General features: G+C 32.8%; 4 protein-coding genes across 5 annotated transcripts; 2 read left to right on the forward strand and 2 right to left on the reverse strand.

Annotated features, from left to right (window-relative positions):
- Positions 1-207: 207 nt before the first annotated feature.
- Positions 208-2,266, forward strand: LOC108323733 (nodulin-26). The gene is made up of 5 exons (XM_017556345.2): positions 208-394; positions 564-788; positions 913-1,110; positions 1,779-1,840; positions 1,924-2,266. Exons 1-5 carry the CDS (start codon positions 278-280, stop codon positions 2,138-2,140), a joined length of 819 nt encoding a protein of 272 aa, XP_017411834.1. The 5' UTR covers positions 208-277; the 3' UTR covers positions 2,141-2,266.
- A 6,700-nt stretch (positions 2,267-8,966) lies between these two features.
- Positions 8,967-11,202, forward strand: LOC108323735 (nodulin-26). 2 transcript variants are annotated; one of them, XM_052871956.1, is made up of 5 exons: positions 8,967-9,190; positions 9,371-9,595; positions 9,964-10,161; positions 10,484-10,660; positions 10,754-10,963. In XM_052871956.1, exons 1-5 carry the CDS (start codon positions 9,080-9,082, stop codon positions 10,814-10,816), a joined length of 774 nt encoding a protein of 257 aa, XP_052727916.1. In that variant the 5' UTR covers positions 8,967-9,079; the 3' UTR covers positions 10,817-10,963. The 2 variants fall into 2 exon arrangements, with proteins under 2 accessions (XP_052727916.1, XP_017411847.1); XM_017556358.2 differs by having other exon boundaries at positions 8,969-9,190; positions 10,484-10,545; positions 10,754-11,202.
- Positions 11,203-13,740: 2,538 nt separating this feature from the next.
- On the reverse strand, positions 13,741-16,478 carry LOC108332389 (seipin-2). The gene is made up of 2 exons (XM_017567641.2): positions 15,316-16,478; positions 13,741-14,430 (listed from the first exon to the last, which is right to left on the reverse strand). The coding sequence occupies exons 1-2, from the start codon at positions 16,402-16,404 to the stop codon at positions 13,969-13,971; spliced, it is 1,551 nt and encodes a 516-aa protein (XP_017423130.1). The 5' UTR covers positions 16,405-16,478; the 3' UTR covers positions 13,741-13,968.
- Positions 16,479-17,900: 1,422 nt separating this feature from the next.
- Positions 17,901-20,186, reverse strand: LOC108325889 (ankyrin repeat-containing protein ITN1). The gene is made up of 3 exons (XM_017559017.2): positions 19,691-20,186; positions 18,944-19,353; positions 17,901-18,738 (listed from the first exon to the last, which is right to left on the reverse strand). Exons 1-3 carry the CDS (start codon positions 20,184-20,186, stop codon positions 17,920-17,922), a joined length of 1,725 nt encoding a protein of 574 aa, XP_017414506.1. The 3' UTR covers positions 17,901-17,919.
- Positions 20,187-20,842: the final 656 nt, after the last annotated feature.

A 20,842-nucleotide genomic window follows, 5' to 3' on the forward strand; every position in this document is an offset into this window, starting at 1 on the left:
CAATAGCTAACATGAAAATGAAAAAAATTATAAGAGTTCGTATTACCAAAAAAGAAGAACTTATACTAAAAAAAAAATAAGTATAAAACACTTTTTACAAGCACGTCTAATTAGATACCTAAAAGGGAATGATCATTTTTAGTTGTTTGATAATATAAAATTATTCCGTCTCTCGGCGGCAAACAACATTTTGGTTGCCTATAAATTGGAGTTGTTAATTATGTACATGATAGTGTCTAATTCTGTTCCCGAGTAGTTTCCTTGCTCACTGTCTCCGATGGCTGATTATTCAGGAGGATCTGAAACACACGAGGTAGTTGTCAATGTAACCAAGGACACCCCAAAAACTGTGGAACGCTCCGACTCCTTTGTCTCTGTTCCTTTCTTGCAGAAGGTGCCTCCTAGTCTTGCTTTTGTACCCAACAAAGAATTATAATGCTGTTATTACAATTTGCAATATGTATAATCTATATTTTGTTGTGAAATATTGAACAAGAAGAACTGAGATTGGACATGACAGTATCATGGTTTGGTAACTTTTGTTTGTTGATGGACACATGCAGTTGATAGCCGAGGTGGTGGGCACATATTTCTTGATATTCGCAGGGTGTGCTGCAGTGGTTGTAAACAAGAACAACGACAAGGTGGTAACACTTCCTGGGATAGCAATTGTTTGGGGGCTGGTTGTGACAGTGCTGGTTTACTCTGTTGGTCACATCTCTGGTGCCCATTTCAACCCTGCTGTCACCATTGCCTTTGCTTCCACCAAAAGGTTTCCCTTGACGCAGGTGACGCAGCCACAACCATTTTCTAGACTATAAACTTGGTGGTTTATTTGGAAATTGTACTATTTTTCTTCTTTGTTTGTCTTCAAAAAACTCGAAAGTAAACTCCTAACTTGTTATTATACAGGTACCAGCTTATGTTGCAGCTCAACTGCTAGGAGGCACACTTGCAAGTGGAACTCTGAAGCTGTTGTTTATGGGAAAGCATGACCAGTTTTCAGGAACACTTCCAACTGGAACTGATCTGCAAGCTTTTGTGTTTGAATTCATAATCACATTTCTCCTAATGTTTGTCATATCAGGGGTTGCCACTGATAACAGAGCGGTAACATCTCTCTCACCCTGCTCTTTATCCTTGATACATGCTTTCTAATCAGATTTGAAAACCTTCTTTTACACACAATATTACTTTTCAACCATAGTAACTAAGCAAGATCATTAACTTTTGCCCAAGATTCAAGATATTTTCATGAGCCTGAATGTTTTGAACCTGAGACTTTCCCTCACAAACAGTACTAAAGAATGTTAACAACATGTTTGTAGCACAAAACATTAATTCGTTCTAGAGACAATATTAATTCACGGTCTTTTTACAATATTAATCCAATATGAGTGGTTTTTTAATTAAAAAAAGTTGGGTTAATGTTTTGGGTGGTGAAAATTGAATACTTCATTGGCTCGTTCGTTTTTTAGTCAAAAAGTGACCAACCCAATCCATTTTTCGCTATAATGTCAGGAAGAAATGGAGAGAGGCATGGCAACACTGAGGTTAATGGTTGACATTTCATGATGATGTTTCCTCATAAAAAATTAAACTATTTTTTTAGTAGTAAAGTAATGTAAAAAAGAAGAAGATCAGATCATTCTTACATTCTAAACAGTGGAATCAAAAGAGAAAATATACCATCTAAGTCGGCTCATGCACGAAATATTCTTATGAAGATCATTTATTTGATGCTTTGGTTACGATGACTTGAATTTAAAATTATGCAGATTGGTGAGTTGGCTGGGATTGCAATTGGGTCTACAATACTGCTGAACGTGATCATTGGAGGGTAGTTAACGAATCCAAAGCCTAATAAAATGGAAAATATTGTTGTTGCAATAGTAAGTGATGAAAGTGTTTGATATTTGACAGGCCAGTGACAGGAGCATCAATGAACCCTGTGAGAAGCCTTGGACCTGCTTTTGTGCACTCAGAATACAGAGGAATATGGATATTCATTTTGGCACCAATTCTTGGAGCTGTGGCTGGAGCATGGGTCTACAATATCATTCGGTACACAGATAAGCCACTGCGTGAGATCACCAAGAGTGCCTCTTTTCTCAAAGGACGTACTGGTGCCACCAAATAGTTTAACCAAATGCAGATGTTCTAATCTTTTCATTACCTCTAATTCTGCCATGAGTCAATAACTTCTTGCATGTAATTTTTCCTTGTTGAAGTAATATTCCAAATAAGTACAAAAGATTTGCGTAAACCACTCTAACAAACTACACTGTTTTGTTTCATTTCCTTGTCCCAAAACATCTTGCGTTTGATCTAAGAATTCTTAGTTATTAATAATAGAACAGAGTTTTGCCAAAAAAGTTACAGAATAAAGAGTCATTATTGTAGGTCTCTTCAATGCTATTAATTGCGGACGGTGAGGAATGGCACAAAGTTAAAATTTTACCTTATGAATATAAAAATAATTTCATGAGATCATTAATTAGCGGAAATGCTAAGAAAATTATAATAACTATACTTGGATAATTTTGTTAAATTTTTCTAATTGAACGTTAGTTGTTAGTTCATTTTCAAGTAAAACACAGAGAAAATGTAACCTATACACACTGTTCGTTGAACTGTAAATTTGTATTTGTTGCAAGAAAATAAATGGACTATAGTCATAATTGAATCATGTAACTTAAACTACTATCTTCCTAAGATAGAAAAAAAATGTCTATTAACTATTAATCATAATTATATATATTTTTAATTTAGTAGTAAATGCTCAATCCAGAAAATGCCTGTTACTTAACAAAATTCATTGTCAATGACCAATGTTTTTTATTGATTAAAATTACTTTCATATATGACCTTACTTGTATGAATTGTGCTAGTATAAAAGAATGACATAATTTTTAGCTCGATAATAGTTTACATAAGAGATAAATAATTAATAATTATAAGTTTTTTTATGTGAATATTACTCTTTCCATAAAAAGATTGTTATTTGATAAAAATAATTGTTGATATTTAATAATCTTTATTACAAGAAAATAATACATTCGTAATGGTCCAAATTTCATAAATAACAGACACTATAAAATGGTAATTTTCGATGAATAAAATTTGTTCAGTAATCACAAAAATCCATTAATAAACGTATTCTTGATGATAAAAAGTTTGTAGATAATTAGTGATAAATAATATTGTTGATAATTATCCATCAATAATTATCTATTAGTAATTATCAATGAATTATTATTATTAGATCTTTTTCTTCCTATTTTTTCTCTTCTTTTTTTCTTCTTTCACCACTCCAATCTTTCTCCATTGTTGTTGTTGCCATCACCACCACTAGCTCCTCCTCCTCTTCCTCTTCTTTCTATTTTATTTTTCTACTTTTTCATCTCTGTCTCCTCTCTACCTATGTCAGTGTCGTCCTAGCCTCCATTGTTGCAATGTTGTTCTGTCGTCACCCTCCAGTATTATTATTGTCTTCAACTTCTCTTTCTCCTCCTACTTTCCTCCTCTCTTTATTCTCTTCTTTTCACATATTTACACTTAATTAATTTATAAAAATTATTTTAAATTTCACGTCCATTTTATTTGAAAAAGTTCGTCAATAATAAAATTATAAATCATCAACAAATTTTTAAAAAATTCTATTATCGATAGATATGTCAACATATTTTAAAAATTTTAATTACGGAAGAATTTATTGGTATATTTTAAATAAATTCAATTTCTAACAAATTTATTACGAAATTATCAAACCTAAAATAGAAAATTTGAAGCTTTTTATTGACAAAATTTACTATAAATGGTTAAAGAATTTTATTTCAAATACGACAAATATTTTCATTAATATTTAAAATTTTAATTTATCGACATATTTTACTAAGTATTGCTGATGAATATCTTTATTCATAATTAAAATTTTAAAATCTAACTATAAATTTTTTTTATCAACAAATTTATTTTTTGTCCTAAATATAAATTTCTTGTAGTAATATTTTTTATGATAGAATTTAGACTAAAAAAATTTGTTTGTAAAGTAAAACTTACAAACAAATATTTTTCATTAAAAATTTTCAACAATATTTCAAAAAGAAATCATGGTTAGTAATTATGAATATACATTTATTTATCGAAAATTACCACAAAAAATTGCAGCAAGATTACGGATGAACATTAACCCATTCGTTATGTTATGTGTATACTATTTCTGACAAAATTTTACTAGTAAGCGTCACATATATTTAAATGAAATGTTGCCATTAAGTGACAATATCAACAAAAGAATATTTAAGCAAACATTTGCGCTGGTAATTTCGTTTGTTGTGAAGTGTTTCAATGCTTAAGTTTCATCCAATTTTTTTTTTTAAATTATAAATTAAACAAAAAAGATTAAGAACTAATCCTTGACACAAATTAATTAATCATAATTAACAACTAGAAACAAAGAGTTCAACATCTAGTTGACCTAAATCAATAAAATATTATTAACAACCATAAATTAAACAACTAAATTAATGTGTGGCATAAATTAATCAAGTATTATCAACCGTGATAATAAATTATTTTGTGAATTAATTACTCTTTTGGTCTATTTTGGTGTGAAAGTTTCAAATTAGTTTTTATTTTTTTTAAAAGTTTTAATTGCATCCTAATTTTTGAAAAATGTCTCAATTAAGTTTGTTACTAACGACATTATTACTAACAACATTAAATCTATGATTTTTAAAATTTTTAACTTTTTGTAAATATTGTTTGTTATTGTGCAACAGGCTTTTGGTGTGATATGTGCAACAGTTAGTGTTATTTGACAGGACAATGTTACATGTCAGTGCCAATGTTAATATCAGTGTAAAGTGTTATTATCATGATTTTAATTTATTCCATGTCTTTTTTATTTAATTTAGTTTCAATTTTTTTTCAAAATGGAGCAATATTATCTTTCTCTAAATTAAGACCAAATATTTGTATAAATATTATACTAATATTTTTTAATTAAAAATTATCTTTTAACATATATATTATTAACCTATGTTTATTACCATCAAGGCCGAACAAGACTTAGTATCGAGGACGAACAAAGTCAAGAGTAGTTGAGATTGAACAAGGCTAAGATTGTCAAGGCCTAACAAAGTTGAGAGCCAAACAAGGTTGAACAAAGTTGAAAGCTAGAGAGGCCAAACACAATCGAAAGCTAGAGAGATCGAACAAGGTCGAGGACCATCGAGAAAGTCCTTTTGCACTGCCATTAGCACGATCATCTCACGAGAGGATTTCCAACTTCTCTTGTGCTTGTCATCTTACTTCTTCTAAGCATCATGTACTTCACAGTTTATACCTTGATCCTATGGTGAGCACCATTGTTCCAATCCTGAGTCCGTTGAGTGACATCATTAAAGTCAATCACAATATATCCAAGGTATAGTTTACTTTGGAGTATAAAACTCTGTCATGGTTGATAGACGGAGGTCCGAGGAAGAAGTCGATTGTAGCGTCACAAACACATTTATACCTCCTTGAAGCTTCCTCTGAAGAAAATCGCAGCGAAAATGAAACAAAGAAGCAAATGAGGCAGCGGAAGAACAACTTGTATCAGGAGCGACGCGTTCATTCATCAACAAGATAGCACAATGGAAGAGGAACTCGCTAAGAACCCCAGGTTCAAAGTTATATTTGGTAGAGTTTGAAGATTTGGTGGTAGGAGACAAGATAAACAGTGGAAAAGAAGATCCAATCAGTAAAATAGGTTAATTGGAGGAAAACTGATAACAAATGATGAAAACCTTAGATTGATTCGAAGAATCGGTGGAACAGGGAGAAGGAAGTAACACATCGGGGAAATCAGTGGAAGGAGGAATTTAACCGGTAGGGATGAAGATAATCAGTGGTTCAAATGGCCAAAATGGGGAAAAAATGGGCGAGTAATGAAGAACCCTAGCAGAGGTCGAAAATTAGGTTTCGGCCTCTTAAGATATAGTGTTGCGAGAATGAGGATGTCTCGTGAAGGCAGTGGAACGAAATGAAGATGTGGCGCGATGATGACGCAGATTCGAGAGAGGATGTGGGTGATGCGGATGTGCCACAAGCGGATTGGTGGAAAGGTGATTAGGTGGAGGAAAGAGAATCTAATGGGATTTGAAGGAAATGGAAAATGTGAAATGAAAGGTGATTAGAGGAAACCCTGTTGGGATTCCTAGCCTTGACTTTCAAGGTGGAACTTAATTCTGGAGTTTACTCTACAGAAAAATCAATTCATTATTTTCAAAAGTGAATCACAAGATGTTTTGGCATGTTTATTTATAGGACTAAAAGTCCTTCCTACCTACCACATGCCTAACACATTTTACACCTATTTTATAAAAATAAAAGAAATGTTAAACTAAGATAATTGGGCTTGGCCCCATCTATCAATAGTTTTGCCCTTAAATGGCGTCTCGAAGGGTGGAATAGGAGTATTTGAATTATGTTTGACCTTGAATCCTAAGCAATGTAGGACTATATAGTATGGTAGGAACATAAGCCCCTAGTCGAGTTCTAAGGGGGAATGATTGATCATTTCAAGTGGAGGGCTTAAGGGACAAAATATTCCATTATCGATCCCACGATGGGTGCCATTGTTTTTACAGAGTCCACCAGCACACCCTGTGTAGACTCTTCAAACTCCTTATTACAAAGACTCCTTACTCTTTAAATGATATGTTCTAAGTTCGCATTTCTTCAAGACTAAGAAGGGTGTGCCTGCAAAAGATACTTTAATACCTAAGTTAGTTGGGTGCATAATATAATAGTTAATGATGTAAATATGAACGTAAATTATTTACCCAAATTGTTGTACTATTTATAGGATAATTATGATGTTTGTGGGTTTACCTATATAGGTCTAGGTGGACCTATATAGGCCTAGGTGAACCTATATAGGTGGCCAATTCACTTAATGAGCCAATTGTTTGATCTAGATTATGCTAAGTTAGAAAATAATAAGTTATTAGCATTGGTAATTTGAAAGGTAGTAGGGCGAGCTAACATGTGGTAGAGTAGAAGTAGTCACATAGGCAGACTTGTGGTCGAGTAGAAATAATTAGTTGTTCCTATAAATGCCAGGTTGTGACCAAGTAAAAGCAAAAATTGATTGGCTTGTGGCCAGATAAAAGCATTCAGACAGGTCAACTTGTGGTCGGATAGAGGCATTCAAACAGGTCGGGTTATGGCTGGGTAAAGTCATTCAAATAAACTGACTTGTGGTTGGGTAAAGTCATTCAAACTAACTAGTTTGGGGTTGGGTAGTTCATCATTAACCCTAATAGACGACACATAACTCTGTAAACAACACATAATCTTAAAAGGTAGTACTTAGTTTTGGTAGACAATATCTAATTCTAATAATTGACACCTGATAGACAATAAGTAAGCAGTACTTGACTTTGATACTTAAAACCCGATAAATGAAAAATAAGTAGTATTTGAGTTTGACACTCAATACTCAATAGGTGACAGATAAATAATGTTTGAGTTTGGTACTTTACACCTAGTAGATAACAAATAATTAAGCTTGATACTCAATAACTTAAATGTATTATGACCTAATTTGTCTAAAAACGTTATTAATATTATAAGATTGAAGACAAATCACAACAAGTAATTATATTCAAAATATATAAAAAAACAAGTTTGCACAAGTTGATTGGTTATTATTAAAAATAGTATTTTTTAAAACTTTACTTGTGATAAAGATTATTTTTTATCATAATCAATTATTTTAAGAATTTCTTTTAAAAACCTTGACTTAGTTTTATATAATCAAGTATATCCTAAACCCAATAAGTTAATTTGTGCAGAAGATTGTTCCTCTCTTAAGATCATTGTAGGAAACAATTCAACGTTATAAAAGAAGAAACGTGATCATATGTAATGATGACGTCATAAAAAAATTACATATACCTTTATCTTTTAACTTTATCTTTTGCTAACACAACTTCTGTCTATCATTTCGAAAATTCCGAAACATCCACCCAAACTTCAAAAATCAAATTCTATACCAAGAACATTTTGTCTTCAACACAACACAAACAAAATGTGGTCAAGAATAATTTACTTTGACACACTCAAATTAAATTGGTCTCGTGAAGTCTTTATCTACGTTGGTCCTCTTTACTATATAATCTGAGACGGCAAACGGTAGTAATAAAATTGTTCTCTTTAAATAATAAAAAGCTAAAAAAATATATTTGCAAAGATATTGAAATCTTTACTTATTTAAAATTTATCTAAAATAAAAGTTAAGTTTTAATATAATTAAACAGATTAGACTTAATAATTGTTTCTGTCTAACGCTACCTATAGGTTATAAGTACAAATTAATTACTTTTAGAGAAGAACAATTTATTCTAATTGGTTTTCTACTTCGTTTTACAGTGTCACTAGTGAAAAAATAAATATTGAATTTGCCAATGAGAAGAAGCCGAGTGAATCTTTGACATATATACTCCGCGTAAATAGTTGAATCTTCTAGCCCATTTTTAATTCTTTTAATCTACTGTGCTTAAATAATTTGGTAGACATCAATCTTCGAAATCTTCGCGTCCACATATTAAAAATATAGCCGCGATCAATATAGAAAATTGTTCCAATATCATGCTTAAAAATATTTGTGATTTATTTAATTCTTTATTTCCTCATTTGTTTAATGTAAAATTCTAATAATTTGGTTTCTTATGTGAGAATATGGTAGACCTAATTTAACATTAATTAAGAGGATGCGTTTTAGTTAAATTCATTTATAATTCTTAATTACGCATCAATTTTTTATTTTGACTAAGAAAGAAAGAACAAAAAGAAAAGGAAACAAAATAAGTCAAAAACAAAGAAGAAAAGGAAACAAAACAATTATTATTATTACTATTTATTGGGTAAGCTCTTTCAGATAAATAGTATTACTATGCATCATGTTCATCACCATAGCCGCGTCATCTGATAAATAAATAGAGATCACATTCCATTTTCTCCTATCTTCATATTCACTGTACGAAGCATTTCACTTATCTGCTGTTTCTTCATTTTTCTTTCTGGAATGGACGAGAATTCAACAACAAACCACGAGGTGGTATTAGATGTAAACAAGGATGTCTCTAGAACAACTGAAGACTCACGCTCCTGTCTCAATGTTTCTTTCTTGCAAAAGGTGTGTCCTAATTTCTTTTCGTTGCCTGAATCCGCAGAAAGAGGATAAAATTAGTTTTTTTTTTTGTAGACTACACTGCATATCTTTTAATCAACATAATCTTAATCTATTGACCATGTTGAACTAAAAGCATTGAGATTGGAAATGCCAACATGGTGTTTGTTTCTTTGATGGATACAGTTGGTGGCTGAGGTGGTGGGCACGTATTTCTTGATATTCGCAGGGTGTGCTGCAGTGGTTGTAAACAAGAACAACGACAACGTGGTAACACTTCCTGGGATATCAATTGTTTGGGGACTAGTCGTGATGGTGCTGGTTTACTCGGTTGGTCACATCTCTGGTGCCCATTTCAATCCTGCTGTCACCATTGCCTTTGCCTCCACCAAAAGGTTTCCCTGGAAGCAGGTGAACCAAACACATTATTTTCTCTTCTTCATTCACGATTAGTTAAAGTAGGTGGGAAAATATAGGTCAAACGATAGTATCATTGGAAATTGTATTGTAAGAGAAATTTGGTTATTTTATACAATATTTCAATGCAACTTAAATTTTAAAAGAGAGATAAGACGACAAGTAAAAGAAAAATTGTTGATGTGACATACGGAATTATTGAGAAAACTATGTGTTGTATAAACATAACATCTCACCTTAAAATACATATTTGCCTTCACCAGTTTATATATAATTGATAAACAAAAACGCGTTAATTACTTGTCTCGATTCGTCTTAAAATGATTGGCATGGTTATAGTTATGTTTGATTGAACATTGTAGGTACCAGTTTATGTCGTAGCACAGGTTGTTGGATCCACACTTGCAAGTGGGACTCTCAGACTAATATTCAGTGGCAATGAGAACCAGTTTTCAGGAACACTTCCATCTGGGACTCACGCCCAAGCTTTTGCGGTTGAATTCATTATCACGTTTTTCCTTATGTTTGTCATATCTGGGGTGGCCACCGATAACAGAGCGGTGAAGTTTTATTCCCTCCTTAATTTTTGTTTTGCTTCTTGTTTGGTTATACATAATATAATTAGCTCTCGATAACAGCAACAAAAACATTTTTATTAACAAGTTTACAGTCAATTACGGTTGGCTAATCACCTCCACTAAAAATGGACTTGTTGTCTGAATATATTTGTAGCGTTTTGAATCATTTGGAAGAAGCTACAAGTTTGCATCACAAGATACGTCTTATACTAAACAAGAATCCAGATTTGAATATTTGTCTCTCTTGGACCGTGTGACATGGTGGCCTTTATTTATTCATTTTATTTGTTTTCCAATCTTGCAGATCGGTGAGTTGGCTGGGATTGCCGTTGGGGCCACTGTGCTGTTGAATGTGTTGTTTGCAGGGTATTATTGCATATCTTATCCAAAGCTAATTGAATATTACTATGCACACACATTAAAAAAAATGCTTTATTCAGCCAAATATGTTACACCTTTCGGAAGCAAAGTAAAGGTCAAAGTATGATCTCGTGCATTAGCGTGATATCATAATGAAAATGATGTTATTATGTAATTACTGATAACATGATTTGATGATTTTGTTATGTGACAGACCGATCACAGGAGCATCAATGAACCCAGCAAGAAGCTTAGGCCCTGCATTAGTGCACAATGAATTCAAAGGAATATGGATATATTTAGTGTCTCCAACATCTGGGGCTGTGGTTGGTGCATGGGTTTATAACAGTATTCGTTACACAGATAAGCCACTGCGTGAGATCACCCAAAGTGCGTCTTTCCTCAAAGGAAAAGGGCATAGTGGTGGCTCTAGATGATTTTCAGGTGTGGTTTAAAGGAGTAACTTTTGCAGATTTAGTTCTCACCAATTTTAATTATCTTCAAGATCATGTATCAGAACCAAGTAAAGGGAGGAGATACTTGTATACCTTTTTCTCTGTTCTTCGTTTTACAGTGTCAATGTAATGTAACAATTCATCAAGTTTAGGTTATTATTATGAATATACTGAACTTTCTTACTAGATCAATCTTAATGGGTTTACGTCTATGTTGCTGTAAAACTCATATAAAGAAATTAAAAGTTTGCCTTTTGTTTTTCATTTTATGAACTCTCTGTTGCTAGATTTTGTGACTTGCTTCGGATTCCTACGATATATGTTTATCTAGTTATATACTATGAACCTTATTTAATAATATATTGTTTTTTTATAAATATAATAAAATATGTATATATAAATATTTTCTAAACCAATTTCAAAACAATATATATATATTACAAAATGATAAAATTACCATTATTTGAATTTTGTTTTCAAATTTGAATATAGTAAATGATAAAAAATCAATTTAGTACCAAAAGTATTGATATATTTTATTTTTAGCACAATAAAAAAAATCCAGTCCTATTACAATACAAGAGTAAAAAGTTTTCTAAACATAATTACAGTTTCTTTTTCTTTTTAAAAACACATAAAAATTACTACAAATCAACCACACTTTAAATTGTTTTAACCATTCATAGAATTTAAATAAAATTGACAAAACTAAAATTTATATATTAAGACTATCATTTTTCTTTACACGTATGAATATTATGCTAAACTAATGCTTTCTTTATCAACAGTAAAATTAAATATGAATCTAGGACCACTTACTTAATTTTTTTTTCTTTAATATTTTTTACTATATTATAGTGAAATTTTATAGATTAAATATGTTTTTTATTCTTCGACTTATAGTGAAAATTTGAATTAGTCTCTCTTTAAAACTTTCATCTAATTTGATCTTTCAAGTTTATATACATTTTGTGGATTTAGTCCTTTCAATCAAATTATGTTAGGTTTATTTGATGTTTCAATTGCGCTTGATGATGAAATTTGAATAAAATTTAGTTAAATAAAAAACATGTCTGAAACATCAAATAATTTTTTTAAAATTTAGTTAAAAAAATTAAATTCATGCATTTCTAAAAATGAATGACTAAATTGATCCAAAATTTTGAAAATAGACTAATTTTAACTTTCATAAAAAGTTAAAAGATAAAAAATATATTTAACTAAAATTTTATTAGTAGTCAATTTGAGTTTTGTCTATAATAATATAGCTTGATATGTTAATGATAACCAATGTGTTAATTTGGGTTTTATCTATAATAATAAATCTAACTCAGTACATATTTAGATAAATTTATACACTCTTAAAGAGAAAAAAAAATGTAACTTTTCTTTAAACTAAAAAGAATCTGCAAAATCTTTCGTATAAATTTTTTCTAAGTTTTTATTTTTAACTTAGAATAAAAATTTTAATTTTATAGAATTTTTTCCTGTAACTATTTATGTAAAAAAAAGTTCAAACAAACTCTTAAACATTTATGTTGGACTTAGGCTTGATATCCCTTTGGATGACTAACTTTTGATCCTACGAGCTAAATTCAATTCAATTTTGTTGTGTATGAAAAATTAGAATAAGTTTAAGACCTACAAAATAGTTGATAGTAATTTTCAAAGATGGTACTCAATTATAGAATTTGATATATGTTATTACATTAAAAACCACTAGGTGCCTCCTTAGTAGAGAGCTCTAGGGCACTTGGTATTGGGCGCCTCCTTCTGCTAGATGCGTTCCAAGTCAAAGAACATCAGAGGTTCTAGTGTTGGGTGCTCCAAGAGAAGAAGTTGAAGTCTTTTTGAGATATATTTATATATTTATATATAAATACTTAATATCCTCCCAACTCTTTTATATCTTATCTTTTGAAAAACTTTCATGCATGTTTTGGATTTGGATACTTTACATCTTACATTTTGGGAGATTTTAAGGACTTTGTATACGTGTCCTTACGTGACTTGATATCATAAATGTTCATTTATATATTAATAGTTTCTTTACACTAATATAAGATGTTACAACTTATACGAAAAATACTTTTATTGTATAATTTTTTTTTTCTCACAGATAAATTTATTATTATTTTTTATCTTAAAGATTTTTATTATAAAATTGTTAAAAATTTCAAAACATTTAATAAGTATTATTAATGTTTAAGCTTAAAGTTTTTATTATGTATTTTAGTGTTAAAAGGCATAACATTTATTCATTATCACTGTTAACTTATTTTATAAATTAATTCATCTAACACTAATTCATCTAACATTAAATTAAATTATTAATATACTTTAGATCCATTAACTAATTTTTTTAATTTTTGTTAGTTATAAGAAATAAAATAAAAAATTCCCTTTTTCTCATTTTTAAGGGTCAAGTCAGTGCACCCTAAAAAGGATGAAGCATGATTTTTATAACCCATGAGTTAACTATGCAATCCACTCTTCTAACCTGTTTTTAACGAATTGGAGACAAGGGCAAAACGAACCAATACATAGTTAAAAAACTATCCCTGCTTTTGTACCCATTTCACACAAACCACAAAAAAGCATATTCTTTGATTGGAGAAACGGTTAACTTAGTTTAATATCTGACAACCAACAAGTATTCTATGATCAAATATTATTTTCAGTTTTGCTATACATTTTGTCTGATTTTCTTTTCAAATAAAGTTAAGTATTCTTGATAAAAAAACGATAATGACAATGGGTAAAATTCATATGGACAAAGATATGGCAAAGTAACATTACAAGTAAACATGTACAGGTTAGGACAAAAGAATTGAAGTTAGGATGCCTCACTAAACAAGATATACATGTCATGAAAAGCTAGGTAATATTATTGGAGAAAAAGAAAAATCTTCTGTTGTGGTCACGATGCCTTTGGAAGAAACTAGTTTCCACAACTTGATGCCTGAAGATTACTTCAATTACCAGTAACAGGAGCAGAACCACTACCTTGCCTGGTTCTTGGAATAATTATAGGCAAGCAACACACCAAAACAAATAGTAACTCCATCATGAAAGCCATCATTGCGATCCATACAAATATGCCCATCTTCCAACGCCATAAGATTCTCTTGATTAAGGGAAGTTCTGATTCAATAATAACTGATGAATCATATATTTGAGGAATGCCAGCACCAGGTGGATATTCTGCTCGGTGCTCTAGTGTTACTTTTAAGCATGAAGTAGGTACATTTCCTTCAACGAAACCTCTCAGCTTGACATTCAGTGTCTGGGTTTCTGATATAAAACCAGTGACAAGTGGTACAATCTTGAGGAATGTCATCATTAGCCGGATAGGCTCGCTTATGAATTTTAACATGCAAGGTTGGGTCGCAGTCCAAATTGTTTTGCCATCAAAGGACAAGAAGTCTACCTTGATCTACAAAATAGACAATTCAAAGAAGAATTCGTAAGCAACAGGAACCTATGAAGTATGAATGAACTGCAATTATCATCAATCACCATCACAGTTCAGATTTTTAACCAGAACAATACAAGAAAAAGGAAATGGCAATGTTAAACAAAACGAAATTATTAAAGAAATCATGATCACGCAATCAAAGAAAACTGATTCCTTCTTTGCCTAATTAATGCAAGTAACTGCTATTTTACAGCATAAACACCACAATGATAGGAAATATAGTACGTAGAAAGACAAAAAGAATCACTTGAGTTATAAGTTTTAGCTTTTATGTAAAGGGCAGTGAAGTGTCGTCATCTCTAACACAAGTACATGACATTCACGTGAATACCACACTTGGCATATATCGCAGAAGAGGATTGTGCTGATAATTCTCTACCCTGTTGTCACCCATTAAAATTTAACAATGAGGGCACCAGGGATTGGACTCTCTAAGCCAGTTCAACTCCTACCAAGCAAGTTGAATGGCTGAAAAATCTTTTGATGACCAAGAGCAGCACCGATCTACACAGCCACAGTACAAGCTATTGAACTTGTTCAAAGAAACTAATTCATAAAGCACTAGCACCCGGTTGGAATCATTTATTCTGTCCAAACTCCAATCCATATACTCGTATAAAGCCAAAAATAAACAAATAAATAAATAATCTAGAATTAAAGCAAGCACCCGGTTGCCACTCAAATGCTACAGAACTATCTTCAAAAGTATAAACACTATAACCACAACCATCAAAGATCCCCATACTAACACTACACGTTTATACTAGAGCAAGTAAAACATCATGCAAGAAGTTCATGTAATTCTCTGGATTAATTAAAATGAATCAGATAAGTGATAAGTACCTGAAAGATGCCAAGGTTTGTGTTGTATTCTGACTCTGGCACCACTAATGAAACAGCGACCTGCACCTTCTGATTAGCAGGTATAACCCTTCTACCCATCCGACTTACAACAGCAACGTTCGTTCCAGAATCATGCCCGCTCCTAACATTATCACAAGACATCACAGGCACCAAAGCAAAAGGACTCTGCTTGGTGTAATCGAAGTTAAAACCCTGACTCATCTGAAAAGGCTTCTCAACCAAACTCTTCACGAAAAACCCACTCACCACTAGAGAACAAACGAAAAGAGCAAACAAAATGCAACAAACATAGACCGACCACAACAATCCCCATCCACACCTAAATGCAACATTCCACAAAGACTTGTGCTCTTTTAACCAGTCCTGAGCTGAAGAACCAATGCACCCACAAACACCACACAACACTCTACCCAAAATATCCACCAACAATCCTTTCCCCTTTCTAATTGCTCCAAAAGGGTCCATAAAAAACATGAAAGCGTGTACCGTAAGCCACACTGGGCATTTCACTAACACAAAAAAAGCATTGATTTGAAACACAATTGCTCTAATAACCAACCCAGTTATATAATCGAGCAAGTTAATAGGGGAATTACCGAATACCACGGCCGAGTCCGCGAAATCGGTGGTTCTGTCGTCATTCTCGGCGGTGGTTAACGTCGATTCCTCATTCCCCTCTTCGCTGGCAACGCTTGGAGATGGAGAGGAACGAAGTTTCTTTTGATTCGAATCGCATCTCTCGGGGGAATCCTCGTTTTCTTTCGGAGTTTCGAGGTTTCGATCGCTCCGAAGGTTTTCTCCGGGAACGGTGGACGAACTGTCGTCGGAACAGGTCTTCTTGGGCTCCCTAGCCGGAGAATGACGTCGGGTCGAACGACGGCGGACTGTGGTCGCCGGAGTTGGGGAGAGTGGGTTGAGGTCGGAAAGAATGGAAGCCTCAGCGGAAGATTCCGGCGAAGTATCAGCGGTAGCGGGGCAATGGTTGAAGGGGCAGTGCGGTAGAGCGTCGAGGAAAACGTCGTCGTTTTGGTCGTTTTGGTTGTTTGGGCCTTGAAACGATGAGTCCATTGAAGATGAAATGATGGAATATTGAACTTGAGAGGCTGGGTCATTTTGAAGCCACCAAATTCAGAATTTGCTTTCTGAAAAAGGAAAGCATATTTCTAAGAAAACAACAAAAATATTATATTTCAAAACAAACACAAAAAGCTAGTGGTTTTCTTTTTTTAAAAAAAAATTACACGTTTTTTGCCACCAATTTTTCTAGGATAAACTAATAAACATTTCCTCTAAAAATAAAAAGAAGTGTACTTACACTTTAAATCTCTTTTGATTTCTCATGTTTGAGTAGTTAATTTATAACACAACTCACACGTTCTCAGGAGAAAGCAGCATATACTTATTAATATTCAATATGAAAATAAAATACAGTATTTTCATGATGATTAACATTTTTTTTGTAATTTACTTTTTGATATTCTATTTTGCATTTTCATTGAATGACGCTTTATATTTCAATAATTTAGGTGAATGAATTACTAACTTTAATATTTTTCTCTCTTTTATGATGATTGTTTGTTTTCCATATTTTTTATAATGTTATAGGATGTATAACCTTAAGATTTTTTTTTTATTTGAAAAAATATTAAAATGTTTAAGACCTTAGTAAGTTTTCAGGATATATAAATATAGTTACTATTCCATATCACGGATGCACTTTAAATATTAATATTTTCCATATCGTAAGTAAGTTCATTCATAATTTTTGTTACCAACAAATTTTTTGTAACATTCATTTTTCAAATATATTGATATGAAAATAAGTTCATATGAGAGTCACACAAATCAAACACATTCTTATTTTTTTTAGCCTTTATGTAAAATAAAATCCTTTATATTTTATAGCAAGGAAATGTATATTTATTAATCTTTTCATTTTCATGTCACGAGAATGATCAATAACATAGATAGTTCGTTTGGGACAGTCAATTGTTATGGATGAAAACAATGAGTGTCTTGTGAAAATTTGTCAAAGATTAAAAGGCAGATAGATTGGATAAGAAATATAATTATTCTAATATGTACTTGTTTTATTTGAGGTTTTCAAAATCAATTCATAGTATTGAAAAGTGTACTTTATATATAAAAAGAATTAAAGAAATGGATAGAAAATGGTAATTTTGTTTCAAAATGAAGAGATTGAACCTTCATTTCAGCCAACAAAATTTTGAAATAATATTATTTTTTAAAATAAAAATTAGCTATTTAATTAATGTGAAAGTTTATATTTATTTGTTCACATTATTTTTCAAATTATTATTCTTTTTCATTATAATATTCACATTTAATAAAAACAAGAGAAAGTAGCGGTGAATATATTAGAACCTTATTGAAGACGGTAAGGTAATGGAATGCAATAGATTTGCCAACAAAAAGCATTACATGTTTATTTTCTGATCTACAATCTTTTTTCTAATCTAGCCCTATTAGAATTCTCCAGAAGAACTGCTTTGAAATTCTTAAAAAGGACTAAGTTAAGAATTAAGAGAGTAAAGCATATATAGAAGAACATGAACCTTCTCTTCAAATGGCATAAATTTGTGCTGCTTCTACTTCAGTTTCTGAGCCGGAGTTTGATCTACTCATGAATGTGTTCTTCTTCCTGCCTATTTGATAACGTTTACTCTTGAGCACATAGTACGTCATAGCACCAAGAACACCAACCATTGTAACTCCCCCAACAACAGTGACAAGTATTGCAGCCCACTTGTGATGCCTACCAAGTACTATATAAGACGCTGATATGAATGCAACAGTGGTGCATATAGATGCTAGCCACATCATCTTATTGATCACCTTCACGACCCTCATCTCAGACTTTGTTCTCCCTCTCACAAGGGTGATCTGAACTACCACAACAGCCAGTGACGTGAAAAGCGCAACGGAATTGCACAAAAAGAAGACTTCAAAAGGTATTGTGCCTTCCATCACTGCCGCCCCAGTATCAAAATCTCCACCGGGAACACTGAAAATGGCAGCAAATGCAAGCGCCGCAAAGAGAACTGCAACCACCGTTACTGTGTTGGTGGCATTGTTGATACCTGCTCTTTGCAACTTCCGTAGCTCCATGGCGATTCCGTTAACGTTCATGTTGGTTTTGCGAGTTTGTTTGAGCTGTGAGCGAACGTCATTTCTAATTTGCGTCACGGTGTTCCTGATGGGCTCATCCCTTGGCTGGTTCAGATTGTTCGCATTAAGTGCCCCGTTAAGAACTAGGGAACCTCTTATCTGTAATATTTCTTCTGATGGTGGAAGGGATTGAGCAATATCAAGAGCTGTTTTGTGGTCCCTTGTTAAGGCATTCACGTTCGTGTCTGGAAGAAGCAATAGCTCATTCACTATCTGCGTTAAACTAACATATCATAGGAGTTTATTCTCTCTGCATTATCATTCTAACAATTTTTACATCATCACATAATCAAAGATCATAATTAATAAACATATCATGAACATAAATAATATTTTCAACTGATATATAAAGTTATATTCAAACATGTTTTAAGAATAATAGCAATATCTTGTCGAGTTATTCAGGCATTGTACAAACCTCTACCCTCTTTTTCCTTGTGGCTATGTGCAATGCAGTATTGCCAAACTTATCTGGCAGCATGACAATTGCTGCATCAGCTCGAAGAATGCTCTTCACTGCTTCACAACTCACACCCTTCACAGCCATGTGCAGTGCAGTTTGGCCTTTCTTATCAGTTCTTCTAGCAAGTTGTTTATCCTTCGCGAGCAACAAATTTACAACATCAACATGTCCCTGGCGGGCAGACAAATGAAGTGCATTCTTTCCGTTTGATCTAGATAATTCTATTTGATTAGGGTCACGTGACAGCAAAAGTTCAACAACACTCGTATGCCCCCCAGTGGCTGCAGATATAAGAGGGGTTGCATTTGATCGGGTAACTGTCTTCATAAGCCCCGGATCATATTCTAGTAGCAGCTTAACAATAGCTGCAAAAATGGAATTAGTTCTCATTAGCTATTGAAGGTTTGGTAGATATAGCCTACCTAATGAGAAAAAAATTGTATTTTCTCAGTGTTTTTAGTCCTAATCATCAACAAAGATTAGCACCAACTAAAAACATTTGTTACACAAATTTCAAGGTAAAAACTCAAATTCCAACCTAAAATTTGCAGTCATGTTTTGTCCTAAAGAGCATACTCTTCTAGCTGTTAGTTATTTCTGGTCACATGGTAAAAATATTACTTTTTTCAGAGGCAGGGAAGAAGATAGAAAATTAACAATAGAGGTGAATATTTGATTAGGTTGAGGTTGTTAATTACATACATAAGTGACCACGGCTAGCAGCAATGTGAAAGGCATCAAACCCTAGATCATTCTTCAACGAAATCCCTTCGGTAGAAGAATATAACAGAATATCTCGGACCACATCAAGGTGCCCTTTATCAGCGGCAATGAACAACGCCGTCTCTCCCAACTCATTCACATCATTCACAATGGCAGACCTTATGGCCGCAACCTCCGCATCGAAATCGCAGCTGCTCTGAGTCCTTACCATCTGGGCATCGATCACGTCTATAATCTCCCTCACGGCCGCCGAGTCGCCTCGCCGTGCCGCCAGGTGGAGCTCGGTGTCGTTGTGGCGCCCCGTCACCTGCCTGACGTACCTCTTCTGGCCAGCGACGGGCTTGGAGGACGAAAGGGACTTGCTGGAGTTGGAAACCAGAAGAGCGTTCCCGGAAGATGAGAGGACCAAAGTGGCTTTCTTCGGAGTGTTGGGTTCGTGTTGATTAACATTATCTTCAACCTTCGTTCTATCCATGAATAATAAACAGTGATGAAATGAATCGAAGGAGCTATGTCATTCACAATCATGTGTTCCTTTCATCATGAGTCAGTGGCGACACAAGAAACTTAACCTTTAGATCCGTACTATAAGCAAAGCGACGCAATGCATGTGATCTCAACGCAGGGAGAAAGCATGCTCTTCTCTTTTCCCTAAGAAATGCACTCGTGTTAGACGTGGAAAAAACTAAACTAGACTCTAACAAAAATATTATTTTGTGTAAGAATAGTGTTAAACAAGATATATTACTCTAATACACAAGTACAAAAATATCGTCGTTATTTTTTAGCCTTTTATGTCTTTGAGGTCGACGTCACATCGAAAGACGTTAAATTGATATCGAATTTTGTTAATATTCGACCTTAAATAAATTTTTTTGTTTTTTTTTTGTATTTTATAAAGCATGAATTATGAAGGTGTAGTATAATATCAACAACAAACAACGTAAAGAAACAATAAACAAGTTCAAACAAACAACGTAAAGAAACAATAAACAAGTTCAATCAAACAAGAACAATAAACAAGTTCAACCAAATAACTAACAACAAACAAGTTCAACAAAAAACAACAACAAACAATTTCAACGAATAAGTTTTTCAAAACGAAAACGAAAACGAAAACTAACCTTCAAA

This window comes from Vigna angularis, chromosome 1 (assembly GCF_016808095.1).
Source record: "Vigna angularis cultivar LongXiaoDou No.4 chromosome 1, ASM1680809v1, whole genome shotgun sequence".
In the NCBI taxonomy this organism is placed as follows: domain Eukaryota; kingdom Viridiplantae; phylum Streptophyta; class Magnoliopsida; order Fabales; family Fabaceae; genus Vigna; species Vigna angularis.

Coding starts and splice junctions, on each gene's coding strand:
- LOC108325889 (XM_017559017.2), bottom strand. CDS start 20,186: ATGGATAGAACGAAGGTTGAAGATAATGTTAATCAACACGAACCCAAC. Junction 19,354..19,690: donor TGCTAGCCGTGGTCACTTAT/GTATGTAATTAA, acceptor CCATTTTTGCAG/CTATTGTTAAGCTGCTACTA. Junction 18,739..18,943: donor CAAGGAAAAAGAGGGTAGAG/GTTTGTACAATG, acceptor AGTTTAACGCAG/ATAGTGAATGAGCTATTGCT.
- LOC108332389 (XM_017567641.2), bottom strand. CDS start 16,404: ATGGACTCATCGTTTCAAGGCCCAAACAACCAAAACGACCAAAACGAC. Junction 14,431..15,315: donor CAAACCTTGGCATCTTTCAG/GTACTTATCACT, acceptor TCTATTTTGTAG/ATCAAGGTAGACTTCTTGTC.
- LOC108323733 (XM_017556345.2), top strand. CDS start 278: ATGGCTGATTATTCAGGAGGATCTGAAACACACGAGGTAGTTGTCAAT. Junction 395..563: donor CTGTTCCTTTCTTGCAGAAG/GTGCCTCCTAGT, acceptor GGACACATGCAG/TTGATAGCCGAGGTGGTGGG. Junction 1,111..1,778: donor TTGCCACTGATAACAGAGCG/GTAACATCTCTC, acceptor AAAATTATGCAG/ATTGGTGAGTTGGCTGGGAT.
- LOC108323735 (XM_017556358.2), top strand. CDS start 9,080: ATGGACGAGAATTCAACAACAAACCACGAGGTGGTATTAGATGTAAAC. Junction 9,191..9,370: donor ATGTTTCTTTCTTGCAAAAG/GTGTGTCCTAAT, acceptor TGATGGATACAG/TTGGTGGCTGAGGTGGTGGG. Junction 10,162..10,483: donor TGGCCACCGATAACAGAGCG/GTGAAGTTTTAT, acceptor CCAATCTTGCAG/ATCGGTGAGTTGGCTGGGAT.